The following is a 15,450-nucleotide window of genomic DNA, read 5'->3' on the forward strand; positions in this document are numbered from 1 at the left end:
AACCCCTTCACCAGGATGAGGATGAACCCCACAAACTTCTTCCGTGGGATGGGGATTGACCCCACAGATTCCTTCCCTGGAATCAGGACTGACCCCACAAACTCCTTCACCAGGATGGAACCCACACTCACCAGGATAAGGACAAGGACACCCCCTCTTCCCAGCTCACCCTTTCCCATAAACCTCAAGTTGTACAACATTTATTTTTTAATTCTCTAAAAAAAAAAAAAAATAATATACCATTTCTCCAATTCAAACCAAGCCCTGACAAGCACAGCTGTTGGAAAAGCACCCAGGGCCCAGCCCGGGTCCCACTGGCTCCAGGGAATGGAATCGGATCCCTCCCAAATAAATCTGGGTCCCCCAGGGTTTATCCACACCCATCCCTGGAAATTCGGGGTGTGGACAGAGCCAGCAGCTTCTGAAGTTGTGCACCCCAAAAAGGAGGTGGGGATGCAGCAAGGAGAGGCAGGAGAGCCCCAGGTGGGGAGCTGATATGTGTGCATCGATATATCTGGATATAAAAATAGATGTGCGTAGTGGTAGCGTTGATACTGGTGGGTAAAATTCGAATTCCAGGCTGATCCCAGGCTGGTCCTGCACGATCCACGCGCGGCCCGATGTTCTCTGGGAGACTCTGTGGTGCTCACATCGCAGATTTCATCTCCCATTCCTAGATAAATTAAATTGGGAGGGGTCAATCCCTCATTTCCCTGTTCTGTAGGATCCCCTAAACCCTTCTGTCCTGGATTGCCGAGCAAACTGTGTCCTATTTGCCTTCTGCATGGCAGCTGGCTTCTGTTCAGTGGGCAGTTATCCTTATCTCTTCACACCTACTCCTCCCTTATCTGCTGATAAGAGGCCATTGAATGTCCCTGCATGGCTGATAAGAGCTACAGCATCCCATTGGGAGATGTGAGCCCAGAGGGAGGAGCCAAACATTCCTGCCTGGATATAATCTGGGGATTCTGGAACACCAGCCAAGCATTCCTCCCTGGATATAATCTGGAGATTCTGGAACACCAGCCAAGCATTCCTGCCTGGATATAATCTGGAGATTCTGGAACACCAGCCAAGCATTCCTACCCAGATACAATCTCGAGTTTCTAGGATTAACAGCACGGTTTTTCTCCACTGGATTCCCTAGAGGAGCAGCAGCTGTCTCTGCCCCTGGATCTTCAGAGGAAGACTCCACCCTTGTCCAGGATCCCTGCTCCAGCAGAACCAGCCCTGACACTGCAGGAGGGCTGAGCCACAATTCCAATGGGACTGCTGCCAACACCCTGACCCACAGGGTGTCAGGCTGGGTTCTGACTCTGGCAGTGTTGGTTTAGTTCACTGCATTGTTTATTTTATCCTTTTATTTTCTTCCCTAATAAACTGCTATTCCTGCTCCCATATTTTTGCCTGAGAGAGGCCCTTAATTTAAAATTTATAGCAATTCAGAGGGAGGGCGGTGTCACAGGCATCTTTTATGAAAACTCCTTTCCTTAGGATTTTTCCTCCTGAGAAGCTGAGAGGCCTCAGGAACAAAATGTAAACAATGGTTATCTGCTGCTGTGGAATGCAACAGGTGCATCTGCGATTGGCCCATGTTAGTTGTTTTTGATTATTGGCAAATCAACGCTCAGCTGGCTTGGACTCTCTGTCCAAGCCACAAGATTTTGTTATCATTCCTTCTTTTTCTATTCTTAGCCAGCCTTCTGATGAAATCCTTTCTTCTATTCTTTTAGTACAGTTTTAATATAATATATATCATAAAATAATAAATCAAGCCTTCTGAAACATGGAGTCTGATCCTCGTCTCTTCCCTCCTCCTCAGACCCCTGTGAACACAGTCACAGATGGGGTTTTACATTTTCCGTTTCAGGGGAGGCTCCTGCCTTCCTCAGCAGACACCTGGCTTTCAAACTGAGACACCTGATCCAGAATTTACCTTTGTCTTCCTCATCACATTTCCCTTCCCCGCCACAACCGGGGACGGCGGCAGCCTCAGGGCGCTCTTGGCTGACGTGGTGCGCTTCAGCAGCGGCCTGAGGAACGATCCCTGAGGGAAAAACAGCACAAAAAAGGGTCAGAGGTGCCCTCCAGACCTCGCTATCTCTGTAATTCAGGGGATCCTTTAATTCAAATCTCGGTGTTCCCACCTCGGAGCCAGCTGAGCTGGCGGTGGCAGCGATGTGACCCTTGAGGGACCTCCCGAGGCTCAGCAGGTTCATCTCGGAGCCGGCTCTCAGCCTGCCCTGCACGCCCCGCTCCAGCTGCCCCTGCACCTGCTGCTCCAGCTTGGGAAAGGCTCTGTGCCCTGCAAGGACAGCGGGAGCACTGCCAGGGCCGGGCACCACAGCTCTGCCCGCTTCCAAGGCCAGGAATGGGCAGTGCCCAGCCAGGAGTGGCCACAGAGTGGGCAGTGCCTGGCCACAGAATGGGCAGTGCCCGATCACAGAGTGGGCAGTGCCCGATCACAGAGTGGCAGTGCCCAGCCAGGAGTGGGCAGTGCCTGACCAGGAGTGGGCAGTGCCCAGTCCCAGAGTGCAGGAATTCTGTTGACAGAATTTTGTATTTGCTGGGAAATGCCCCAACAAAGGTGGAATGATGCATCTGACTCCATGTTCTCATTGCTTTATAATACTGTGTTATATTAAATAATATAATACAGTATTATAATATAATACAGTATTATATTCTATATAATATAAAAATAAAGAAAACTATGCCAAAGAATACATAAAGGATGCTTACACAATGCTAAAAAGATAATAATGAAAACTCGTGGCTCTTTCCAGAGTCCTGACACAGCTTGGCCCTGATTGGCCAAAAGAGTCAAAACAACTCACATCAAATCCAATGAAACAATCACCTGTGGGTAAACAATCTCCAAAAACATTCCAGACAAGCAAAACACAGGAGAAGCAAATGAGATCAGAATTGTTTTCCTTTTCTTTGAGGCTTCTCAGCTTCCCAGGAGAAAAATCCTGGGCGAAGGAATTTTTTCAGAGAATGTGAATGCCACAATGGAGTGATGAAATTATTTTTTGTCTTTTTGAAAAAGGAAAAAAGCTCAGAAGTTTCTCTCTTTAATTGGGAAAAAAGACACTTATAGGACTTTGGAGACTTGACTTCAAACTGAAGGATAGCCAATTGGACAGAAGCTAAAAAGTCTTGCTTAAGCAATTTACTAGAAAAGGAAGAGAACTGATGGGTTTTGTAGGGTGTTTTACTAGGAGCAAAAGCTTTTTGCCCTCAGCTCAGGTTTTCTCTGTAAAGAGCTTTGTTATTTTGCCTTCTATTAAAACTTTACTGTTTCTAACACTACTACAGAAGCCATCCTGCTGATTTTATGCTACTTTAGGTGTGAAATATTTCTCGGAGAGCTCATAAAACCTGGCAGGAAGAGATCCCCAGAGCCCCTGTGTGCTCCTACCGATGAGGACATCGAGCCCTTCCCGTGTCCCCTTCCTCTGGGGCAGGGTCAGGGTGTGCTGGGACAGGCACAGATCCCGGCTCTGCACGCTGGGGCTGTCCTGGGGCAGCTGGGCACTGGCAGGCCTGGCACGGAGAGCTGGGGAGGGAGGGAAGAGGAGGCACGGTCAGGAGGAAGGGCAGGGAGATGGCGGGGAGGGAAGGGGAGAGAAGGGAGGATCAGGAGGAAAGGAAGAGGAGAAAAGGTCCAGATGAAGAGAAAGGATGATCAAAAGGAAGAGAGGAGGAAGGAGGGTGAGGAGGAAGGGGAGAGAAAGGCTGATCAGGGGGAAGGGAAGGGAAGGGAAGGGAAGGGAAGGGAAGGGAAGGGAAGGGAAGGGAAGGGAAGGGAAGGGAAGGGAAGGGAAGGGAAGGGAAGGGAAGGGAAGGGAAGGGAAGGGAAGGGAAGGGAAGGGAAGGGAAGGGAAGGGAAGGGAAGGGAAGGGAAGGGAAGGGAAGGGAAGGGAAGGGAAGGGAAGGGAAGGGAAGGGAAGGGAAGGGAAGGGAAAGGAAGGGAAGGGAAGGGAAAGGAAAAGGAAAGGAAAAGGAAAGGAAAAGGAAAGGAAAAGGAAAGGGAAAGGAAAAGGAAGGATGCTCGGGAGACAGAGCAAAGGAGGAACACTGGGGAGAAAGGCAAGAGAAAGGATGATCAGGAGGAAGGGAAGAGGAAGAACAGGGCAAGGACACAAAAATCCCATCTCCCATCCCAGCCCGTGGAGCCAGGGAAGATGGGCACACCCCAGCCCCTCTCACCTGCCTGCCCGGGCCGGGCACCACCCAGGGCGTTGCTGCTGGCACAGCTGGGCACGGCAGACGCGGCTCTCGGGCGCTGCCCCTGCGCTGCCCGGTCCAGGCTCTGCTGCTGCCGAAGAGGAGAAGCCCGTGGGCAAGGGGGTGGTGGGAGTGGGAGTGGGAGTGGATCCCCCCAGGCTGAGGGGCATAAATGGGGGGCACAGACCCCCAGCAGGTGTTACCAGCTGCTGCAGCCGCTCCGCGTTGGAGTAGAGCTGTTTGGGGGTCTCAGCTGGTCCCTGCCCGGAGGGATCGTCCATGTAGGCGTTGGGGGTGGGCACCCGGCGCAGCAGCAGCCCCCTGAGGGCAGAGGGGTCGCGTTACCCCCAAACCCCGCCCGGAGCGGGAGGGCCGGGGGGTCCCCAGGTCCTTACCCGGCAGCGGGGCGGGTGCTCGGCCTGGGGGGTCTCGGGGGGGGCCCGCCGCCCTTCTTTGGCTCCACTGCTCCCCTGGCCTGCAGGGTCTTCAGCCACGCTTCCCTTTCCTCATCTGAACGGGCCTGGAGGGGCAGGGGCAGGGTTCAGGGGGCGCCCACGAGGCAAGGTCTGGGTTCAAGGGCACCCACGAGGCAGGGTCTGGGTTCAAGGGCACCCACGAGGCAGGGTCTGGGCTCAGGGAGCGCCCTCGGGACTGGGTCTGGGTTCAGGGGGTGCCCCTTGGGGCAGAGTCTGGGTTCAGGGAGTGCCCTCGGGACAGGGTCTGGGTTCAGGGGGTGCCCCTTGGGGCAGAGTCTGGGTTCAGGGGTGCCCCTGGGGCAGAGTCTGGGTTCAGGGGGCACCCCCAGGGCAGGGTCCGACCTCAGGGGGCACCCCCAGGGCAGGGTCTGGGCTAAGGGTGCCCCTGGGGCAGGGTCTGGCCTCAGGGGGTGCCCCCCTAGACAGGGTTCAGGCTCAGGGGGTGTCTGCCAGGGCAGGGTCTGGGCGCAGAGGACACCTCCAGGGCAGGGTCTGGGCTCAGGGGGTGCTCCTTGGGCAGGGTCCGGGCTCATGGGTGCCCCAGGGCAGGGTCTGGGCTCAGGGGTGCCCCCCTAGACAGGGTGCAGGTGCTCCCCGGGGTACCCTGGTGTCCCTCACCTGCAGCAGGGCGAGCTCCCGGCCGCGCTGGGCGATTCGGATCCGGAGGTTCTGGGGGGAGCCGGCGGCCGCCCCGGGGGTCACCTCGCAGCCGTCCAGGCGCAGGGCGCACACGGGGCGCTGGGCACCGCCGGGCTCGGGGAACATGCGCAGGGCTCCGTGCCGGACCGCGCACCACAGGCGCTGCCAGCGGCCCCGCAGCCGCACGGCCAGGAACCCTGCGGGCACCCTGGTCAGCGGGCACGGGGGGCATTCGAGCACCCCCAAACCCCGGCCCCTCATAACCCTGGTCAGCGGGACCCCCAAATCCCAGACCCTCGCAGCCCCCCCAAACCCTGGCCCCTTGTAACCCTGGTCAGCAGAACCCCCAAATCCCGGACCCTCGCAGCCCCCCCAAACCCTGGCCCCTCATAACCCTGGTCAGCGGAACCCCCAAATCCCGGAGCCTCGCAGCCCCCCCAAACCCTGGCCCCTCATAACCCTGGTCAGCGGAACCCCCAAATCCCGGAGCCTCGCAGCCCCCCCAAACCCTGGCCCCTCATAACCCTGGGCAGCGGAACCCCCAAATCCTGGACCCTCGCAGCCCCCCCAAACCCCGGCCCCTTGTAACCCTGGGCAGCGGAACCCCCAAATCCCAGCTCTTTGCAGGCCCCACCGGGAGAGGCACCCCCAAACCCCGGCCCCTCGCACCCTCTACCGGGGGCAGCACCCCCCAAACCCCGGCCCTTTGCAGCCCCCTGGGGACATTCGGGCACCCCCCGACCCCTGGCCCGGCACCCCCTGAACCCCACTAGCCAATTTCGAAAGCTGATCCTCTCTAATATCATCCCAACCATTAAGAAGCTATGAACCAGCATTAGGCTTTTAAGCTAAATAAAGAGGGTTCCACCCTCCTTAATGATTTGCCTCAACTAAACCCCAGCCCCTGATTTTTTATCATGCTCGCTTCATGACTCACTTTCTCTTTAATTATCCAACCCAAACTTTTGTCATTTGTATCAATAAATCCCCCCTCCAGCAAACCACCCATGGCTCCAAGCTCTACCCCCTGAACCGGGCCATGAACTGAAGCTTCTTTGACCAATTTTCAAGCCCATCCTTCCTGGGAATCCCTCTAATCCTCATCTCAATAACATTCCCAGCTCTCCTGTTACCATCCCTAGGCAATCGATGAATTGCTAACCCCTCGCAGCCCCCCAAATCCCGGCCCTTTGCAGCCCCCCCGACCCCCGGCCCTTTTGCAGCCCCCACCTCCTCTGGCGTCCTCTCCGTGCCGCGGGCTGCGGGCCGGGCTCTGCCGGCAGCGATTCTCATCCTCCTCTTCCTCCCTGCCGAGCTGCGGTGCGGCAGGATGAGAACCCAGCTCGGTGGGGTCTGAGCCCCCTGCACCCCGACCCCCTCCCCAAAAGGAGCACGAGATTTGGGCTTGGGGTGCATTCCTGACCCTGACCCCCTCCCCAAAAGGAGCCCAGATGAGGGGTTGGGGTGTATTCCTGACCCTGATCCCAAAAGGAGCACAGAATTTGGGGTTGGGGTGCATTCCTGACCCTGACCCCAAAAGGAGCCAAGGATAAGGGATTGGGGTGCATTCCTGACTCCCTCCCCAAAAGGAGCACAGGATGAGGGGTTGGGGTGCATTCCTGACCCCCTCCCCAAAAGGAGCACAGGATGAGGGGTTGGGGTGCATTCCTGACCCTGACCCAAAAAAGGAGCCAAGGATAAGGGATTGGGGTGTATTCCTGACCCCCTCCCCAGAAGGAGGGCAAGATTTGGCATTGGAGTGTATTTCTGACCCTGACCCCCTCCCCAAAAGGAGCACAGGATGAGGGGTTGGGGTGTATTCCTGACCCCCTCCCCAAAAGGAGCACAGGATTTGGGGTTGGGGTGTATTCCTGACCCTGACCCCAAAAGGAGCCAAGGATAAGGGATTGGGGTGCATTCCTGACTCCCTCCCCAAAAGGAGCACAGGATGAGGGGTTGGGGTGCATTCCTGACCCCCTCCCCAAAAGGAGGGCGAGATTTGGGGTTGGGGTGTATCCCTGACCCTGACCCCCTCCCCAAAAGGAGCCAAGGATAAGAGGTTGGGGTGGATTCTTGATCCCCTCCCGAAAAGGAACATGGGATGAGGGGTTGGGGTGTATTCCTGACCCCCTCCCCAAAAGGAACATGGGATGAGGGGTTGGGGTGCATTTCTGACCCTGACCCCAAAAGGAGCCCAGATATGGGGTTGGGGTGCATTCCTGAGCCGTTCCTGGGTTTCCCGGGGGACAAAACTCACCCTGCTGAGCCTCGAGGAAGGTGACGCGGGGACACTGAGGGCCGCCAGCCCGCTCGGGGCATCGCTGCTCACCTCCTCGATCACCTGCCGGGTGAAAGGGGCAGTGCTGCGGCTAAAAACGCTCCTCACAACCCCGAGAAAGGAATGGGGACACACCCCGGGAGCACCAGAGCGGGGCCACACCCCCATTTCCCCTGTGGGAATCCACAAAATCAGAGGGTTTTGGGAAAGTTGCAAAAGGCAAGGCTTAGAGACAGCAGAACTGTGATAAGAGCTCAGCAGCAGCCATGAGATTGGTCAGCAGAAAAATTATGTAAAATGTAGAAAAGCAAGGACAGATAGAACAATGGTCTGTGTATTAACGCTTGTCTAGAATAACTCCCTAAGCTACAGAAAAGTTTATCTGGTGAGATATTAGGAAGTTTGAAGCTTAATAATGGAGCTCTGTGTGTTGTGTTTTAAGGCTTACAAGTAAGCATTATATTCGAAATAAACAAGCATTGTTTAACCAAAGGTACCTGTGCTTATAGTGGTTGGATAGAACTACTGTCAATGTGCTTTTGCTTTGTGTGATTGGTCAAGAAGCTTATAAAGTGAGTTTTAACATTAAGTTCCTGGTCTGCTGGCTGGGATGTGAGCTGCTGGCACCTTCCCATTGTCATAACCATGGAATGAGGCTGATGCTGGAAAATCAAACAGCTCAAGGCTCGTTCCCAGCAGTCCTGTCCCGTTTGTGATGTGTACACAGTGTGACTGTGTTCACAGGGGTTTTCTGACTGGGGAAGAGATGAGGATCTGACTCCATGTTTCTGAAGGTTTGATTTATCATTTTATGATATATATTACATTAAAACTATACTAAAAGAATAGAAGAAAAGGTTTCATCAGAAGGTTAGCTAAGAATAGGATAGAAAAGAATTATAACAAAGGTTTGTGGCTCGGCTCTCTGTCTAAGCTAGCTGGGCTATAATTGGCCGTTAATTACAAACATCCAACATGAGCTAATCAAAGATCCACCCGTTGCATTCCACAGCAGCAGCCAACCATTGTTTACATTTTGCTCCTGAGGCCTCTCGGGCTTCTCAGGAGGAAAAAAATTTGAAGGAAAGCACTTTCTATGAAAGATGTCTGTGACATACACAGCCCCCAGCCAGCAGCATCCCCCTGCCCACCCCGCTCCTGCCTGGCTGCAACACCTCCAAACCTTCCTCCAGTCCTCGGCCTGCTGCCGGCTCTGGAAGCCGATGACCAGCACCTCTCCTGCTGTCCCTGTCACCTTCAGGGCGTGTGGCATCTTCTTGCCCCGCTGCTCCTTGGCGGTGACGCGGCAGCCGCGCAGGTCCAGCTCCAGCACGGGCTGCAGGTCAGCGGCGCACCTGAAACACTGAGGGGGCACAGAGGGGTGAGGGGGGCACGGAGGGGGCACAGAGACCCCTCCATGGCCGTAGGAGTGTCAGGGGGTAGGATGGTGGGGATGGAGGGAGATGAGAGATCTCTGAAGGCAGGTGGTGGAATTTGGGGTTTATGGCAAAGGGGCCTTGCTGGGAGCTGCCAGGCACAGCTCAGAGCAGGCCTGAGAGAAGAGAAAGAGAGGTAAAGAGAGTGGTAAAGAGGATGAGAGAGAAAAATTCCCATTACAATACCATAAATCTTCTGGTAATTGAATTTGGGGTTTATTGCAAAGGGCCTGGGTGCAGGGGCCTTGTTTGGAGCTGCCAGGCACAGCTCAGAGCAGGCCTGAGAGAGGAGAGGGGGAGAGAGGATGAGAGGGTAAGAGAGTAAAAAAGGGTAAGAGAGTAAAAGGAGTACCAGGGAGAAATTTCTGTTCCAATAAAATAAATCTTCTTCTGTGTTGAATATTCTAATTCTCACTAACCAATCCAGTACAAGATACAAATCCTACAGCATTTCCATACAGCCTATAAGAATCACTACATCACCATCCTGTGTTACAATTTAAACCCTATAAACTCCTCTTTGGGCCCTTCTGCCAAGCTGTAGGGTCTGCTCTGAGCCTTGGAGCTGTCTGCAAGCAGAGGGTGTTGTTCCATCCAAAGGGGATCACCTTCAGCCAGCCACACCATTGTTTTCCAGTTGTTCAGTAACTGAGGGATCTCAAAGCTTCCTTTCATTTCCATTCTCACTTATAATTTCCATATTCTCAAAACCTTTTGCCAGACAATCACATTGACAAGGCTTTCCTGTTCCATCTCCCCCCTCCACGCCTTCCTCCACCCTCCTCACCAGCAGCACGTGCTCCCTGACGATGAAGAGCTGCTTTGCCCACTGTCCCAGCCAGCGCTTCCTCCACAGGAACCCGCAGAGCTGCGGCTCGGGGCGCCCGGGGGGCTCGGCCTCGCTGCTGGAGCGCAGGTAATGAGCCCGGTCCTTCACCCCTTCCTCCTCCTCCTCCTCCTCTTCCTCCTCTCCGTATGACTCGTAGTGGCTGCTGTCGCTGTCGCCGCCGCCTGGGAGCGGGGATGGGGTCAGGGCTGGGAGGGTGGGGGGCGCTGGGGAGGGGGCGCGGGGGGATCTCACCGGTGCTGCCGTGCCCGGGGGGTTCGGTGTCCTCGTAGGAGTCATCGGTTGGAAGGGCTGGAGGGTTTGGCGGTCTTGGAGGGGCACCCAGCTCCTTGTTCTGGGGGTACAAAGGGGTTCCAGATGTGCTGCCCACCCTGGGGAACCTCACAGGGTCCGGGGGCAGGTGGGAACCAAAAACCCTTCAGGTCTGCCTGGACCCTCGGTGCCAGTAAGGTTGGCCAGCGGTGCCATCCCGGGCATGGGATGGGCCCCCCTCTCCCAGCCTCTGAGCCCTCCAGCTCCTGCTGCCCACCCTGAGCCCCTCAGCCCCTCAGTATCCCCTCTCCCACCTTATTGAGCCCCCTCGGTGCTCCTCTCCCACCCCCTGAACCCCCCCAGCCCCTCGGTGCCCCCTCTCCGACCCCCCTGAGCCCCCCAAACCCCTCAGTGCCCACCTGAGCCCCCCAGCCCCTCAGTGCCCCCTCTGCCATCCCCCTGATCCTGCTGCCCCCTCTCCCACACCCCTGATCCCCCCCAGCCCCTCGTTTCCCCTCTCACCTCTCCGTGAGGGCCCAGCCGGGCTCTGCCTCCCGCTGCATCCGCGCTCCCGGAGCCTGCGGGGAAAATCAGCTCCATGCTGGGGTGCTGAGGGGTCAGGGACCCCCCAAAACACGCGTGGAGGAGGAGATTGGGTTGGTGGGACTCACCCGGGCTGGCCTGGCCCTGCTGAGGCCCTGGGGAGGGCGAGAGGCAGCGCATGATCATGTACTCGGCATCCTCTGCTGCAAGGGGGCAAGGCCGAGGGACAGTCATGGACCTGTCATTGGTCCTAAACATGTTCATACTCCTAACCCTAATAACCCTCTCCACCCCATCCTTGTGGGAGTGCCAGGGGCAGGATGGTGGGGATGGATGGAGACGAGAGATCTCTGCAGCCAGGTGGTGGAATTTGGGGTTTATTGCAAAGGGCCCTGCTGGGAGCTGCCAGGCACAGCTCAGAGCAGGCCTGAGAGAGAGAAAGAGAGGTAAAGAGAGGGGTAAAGAGGATGAGAGAGTGAGGTTCCCATTATAATACAAGAAATCTTCTTCTGGTCGTGGAATTTGGGGTTTATTGCAAAGGGCCAAGTGCAGGGACCTGTTTGGAGCTGCCAGGCACAGCTCAGAGCAGGCCCGAAGATGGAGAGAGAGGTAAAGAGAGAGAAGGCAAGAGCGTGGTAAAGAGAGAATGAGAGAGTAAAAGAGAGGATCAGAGGACAAGGTTCCTGTTACAATACAATAAATCTTCTTCTGGTCATGGAATTTGGGGTTTATTGCAAAGGGCCTGGGTGCAGGGGCCTTGTTTGGAGCTGCCAGGCACAGCTCAGAGCAGGCCCGAGAGAAGAGAGGGGGAGAGAGGATGAGAAGGTAAGAGAGTAAAAGGGGTAAGAAAGCGAGGTTCCTGTTCCAATACAATAAATCTTCTTCTGTGTTGAATATTCTAATTCTCACTAACCAATCCAGTACAAGATACCAATCCTTGCACCCCCAGCCCCGCACTCACCCGGGCCCTGCAGCCGCCCCAGCAGCTCCCACACCGATTTCTTCTTGGCCCGAGCAGCAGCGCTGAGGCTCTCGCGGTCCAGGAGGAGCAGGAAGGAGCGCAGGTCCGACAGCAGCTTGTCCAGGTCTGCAGGGGACAGGGACAGCGACAGAGATGTGACACCGCACCCCGGAGCACCGTGTGGGCACGGTGTGCCCTGCCCTGGCACCTGCACTGGGCACTGCTGGAGGGTCCCTGATGTCTTGGGGATGTCCTCGATGCCATGGTGGGTCCCTGATGTTATGAGGTGTCCCCAATGTCATGGAGGTGTCCTCAATGCCTTGGAGATGTCCCCGATGCCATGGAGGATCCCTGATGCCATGGGGTGGCCCCAATGCTGCGAAGGGTCCCTGATGCCATAGGAGGACCCTGATGCCCTGGGGGTGCCCTGATGCCATGGGGGGACCCCAATATTGTGGGGGGACCATGATACCATGGAGATGTCCCCAATGCCATGAAGGGTCCCCAGTGCCATGGGGGTGTCCCCAATGCCATGGGGGGACCCCAATGCCTTGGGATGTCCCCAACGCCGTGAGGTGTCCCTGATGCCATGGAGAGTCCCCGATGCCATGGGGTGGCCCCAATACTGTGAGGGGTCCCCGATGCCATAGGAGGATCCTGATGCTATGGGGGTGTCCCTGATGCCTTGGGGTGTCCCCAATGCCATGGAGGGACCTTGATTCCATGGAGGGACCTTGATTCCATGGAGGGACCCTGATACCATGGGGGTGTCCCTGATACCATGGGGGTGTCCCTGATGCTGTGGCGGGCGCGTGCCCGGTCCCACCAGCCCTGCCCTTCTGTGGCACCTGCCCCGGCCAGGCACAATCTGGCCATTGAGTGGCGAAGGGGGCACCGGGGGAGGATGAGGAGGGGGCCCTGTGGGGATGAAGGCTCCTCTGTTGCGCTGACAGAGCCGGTTTGTTCCCGGTTTGTTCCCGGTTTGTTCCCGGTTGCTGCTGCACGTGCAGAGGAGGAGGAGGAGGAGGAGGAAGATGAGGAGAAGGAAGAGGAGCTCTGGCAGGCTGGAGCAGCTGATGAAGGCTGAAATGCTGAGGGCACGGACAGGGATGAATCCCAGATTTCTCCGGGTTAACGGGGATGAATCCCAAATTTCTCCAGGGATGAATCCCAAATTTCTCCAGATAAAGGGGGATGAATCCCAGATTTCTTCAGGTTGACAGGGATGAATCCCCAGTTTCTCTGGTTTAACAAGGATGAATCCCAAATTTCTTCAGGTTAACGGAAATGAATCTCAAATTTCTCCAGGGATGAATCCCAAATTTCTCTGGGTTCACAGGGATGAATCCCAAATTTCTCCAAGTTAACAGGGATGAATCCCAAATTTCTTCAGGTTAATGGGAATGAATCCCAAATTTCTCCAGGTAATGGGGATGAATCCCAAATTTCTCTGGGTTAACAGGGATGAATCCCAAATTTCTCTGGGTTCACAGGGATGAATCCCAAATTTCTCTGGGTTCACAGGGATGAATCCCAAATTTCTCCAAGTTCACAGGGATGAATCCCAAAATTCCTTCAAGTTATTGGGAATGAATCCCAAATTTCTCCAGGAATGAATTCCAAATTTCTTCAGGTTAATGGGGATAAATCCCAAATTTCTCTGGGTTAACAGAGATGAATCCCAAATTTCTCTGGGTAATGGGGATGAATCCCAAATTTCTCTTAGTTAACAGGGATGAATCCCAAATTTCTTCAAGTTAATGGGGATGAATCCCAAATTTCTCTGGGTAATGGGGATGAATCTCAAATTTCTCTGGATTAAGGGGGATGAATTGCAAATTTCTCTGGGTTAATGGGGATGTGGTGCCCCCCAAAAAAGTGTTGGCACCACATGGGTGAGGAGGGGAAAGGAATCCCCCCTTCCACGCGTGTCCAGGGGTGGGCGAAGCCCCCTCCCCACCCCGGAGCTGCTGGCACGGGGGTCCCCCCGTCCCCTCCGCGCATCCCCGGCCGCGGAGCCCACACCCAGCCCGGGGGGAGAGGAAACATCTGGCAGCGCTGAGTCCGGGCCGAGCAACGCCGGAGCAGGGCCCAAACATCTGGATTTGCCTGGAAACCGGGGCAGGGGCGGGGGGGGAAGCGCTCCCAGCGGGGACAGCGGCGGGGGCTGGGGCAGGGCCGGGCTGGAGGGACCTGCGGGGCACACGGGGACTGTCCCCCCCTGGCCAGCGCGCCTGGCTCGTCCCTTCCCTCCCTCCCTCCGTGCTCTCCTCCGCCCAGGCTGAATTCCTCGGCAATGACATCTCCGTCCTCTCTCTCACCCTTCTGCCCTCCGTGCGCACCCCCCCCGCGCTGCCCCCCGGCCGCTGGGGCAGCGATCCGTGCCCAGCCGTGCCCATCCGTGCCCACAGCCCGCGCGGGGGCTGCCCTGAGCGCTGGCGCGGTGCCCGGTGCCCGCCGCCGTGCCAAGGGAAAGCGGCCGGGATGGAAAACATCTGCGGGGCGGGAGGAAAACGCCCCCCCCAAACACACACAGAGCGTCTCCTAGCAAAGCTCCAGCGGCACCGTGGCTTCCTCATCATCATCCTCATCCTCATCCTCGCGGCCCCGGGAATGCCATGGGAACGGCGGTGCCCGGGTGATGCCAGCGCGGTTCGGGGCAGCTTTTTGGGGTTTTATCGGGGCGTGTGTGGGGGTGACCCGGGGGTGGCTCGGGCCCAGCGCGGGATGACTCAGAGGAGGCTGCGGGAGCTGCTCGCGGCCACGGCGTGACTCGTCATGTGCGGAGGCTCCAGGCCACGGCTGCAGGGTGGGGACGCTCCCCCCGCGGCTGCTGCGCCCCCAAACTGCCCCTGGGAGGGCGCTGGAAAGGGGCGCTGTGCCCCCCCTACCCTGCCACGGCACCCCAGTGTCGGGGCGACACCTCAATGTCGGGGGGAGACCCCAATGTCAGGGGGACACCCCGATCCCTCCTTCCCTCCCCAGCTCTGACCCCTTTTCCCCCCGCGCCTCCCGCCCCCCCATTTCACCCCCTCCTCTTTTCCCGAACCCCCTTTTCCCTTCCTCGCCCCCACGGGCAGCCCCGCAGCCTCCCCCAGGGCTGAACCCCCTTTTCCCCCCGGGTTTGGGTCGGTGCCCCCCGGCCTCGCATCCCTTTGGAGCCCCCCCGTACCTCGCTGCCGGGACATGGTGCGGGAGCGGTCACATCGCGCCGGGACCGGGACCGGGATCCGAACTGGGATCGGGATCCGGGACCGGGATGGGGACCGGGATCGGGATTAGGACAGGGACCGGGATGGGGACCGGGATCCGGACCGGGATGGGGATCAGGATTGGACTGGGGACCGGGAGCAGGATTGGGATCTGGACCGGGATTGGGATCGGGATTAAGACAGGGATCGGGATTAGGACAGGGATCGGGATTGGGTTCGGGTTCAGGACAGTGACCGGGATCGATATCGGGATCGGTACCGGAACCTAAACCAGGATCGGGATTGGGACAGGGATCAGGATCGGGATCCAGACGGGGAACGGGATAGGGGTCGGGACCGGGATCAGGACCAGGACGGGGATCAGGATCAGGACAGGGATCGGGATCGAGACCGGGACCGAGATCGGTACCGGAACCGAAACCAGGATCGGGACAGGGATCGGGATTAGGATGAGGATCGGGAATGGGATCGGGACAAGGACCGGGATGGGGATCGGTACCGGGATGGGCACCGGGACCGGGCCCGCGCTGTCCCGGCCCGGCTCGGCTCGCACACGCCCTGCGGCCCCCAACG

General features: G+C 57.3%; 1 protein-coding gene across 1 annotated transcript; it reads right to left on the reverse strand.

Moving 5' to 3' along the window:
- Positions 1–184: 184 nt before the first annotated feature.
- LOC134428588 (actin filament-associated protein 1-like 2) lies at positions 185–15,433 on the reverse strand. Its single transcript, XM_063175414.1, has 17 exons — positions 14,838–15,433; positions 11,666–11,791; positions 10,833–10,907; positions 10,684–10,739; positions 10,144–10,243; positions 9,850–10,073; positions 8,810–8,989; positions 7,606–7,689; positions 6,579–6,663; positions 5,328–5,545; positions 4,629–4,753; positions 4,437–4,554; positions 4,216–4,324; positions 3,425–3,562; positions 2,148–2,305; positions 1,937–2,047; positions 185–673 (listed from the first exon to the last, which is right to left on the reverse strand). Exons 1-17 carry the CDS (start codon positions 14,851–14,853, stop codon positions 647–649), a joined length of 1,950 nt encoding a protein of 649 aa, XP_063031484.1. The 5' UTR covers positions 14,854–15,433; the 3' UTR covers positions 185–646.
- Positions 15,434–15,450: the final 17 nt, after the last annotated feature.

This window comes from Melospiza melodia, chromosome 23, assembly GCF_035770615.1.
Source record: "Melospiza melodia melodia isolate bMelMel2 chromosome 23, bMelMel2.pri, whole genome shotgun sequence".
Taxonomy (NCBI): Eukaryota; Metazoa; Chordata; class Aves; order Passeriformes; family Passerellidae; genus Melospiza; species Melospiza melodia.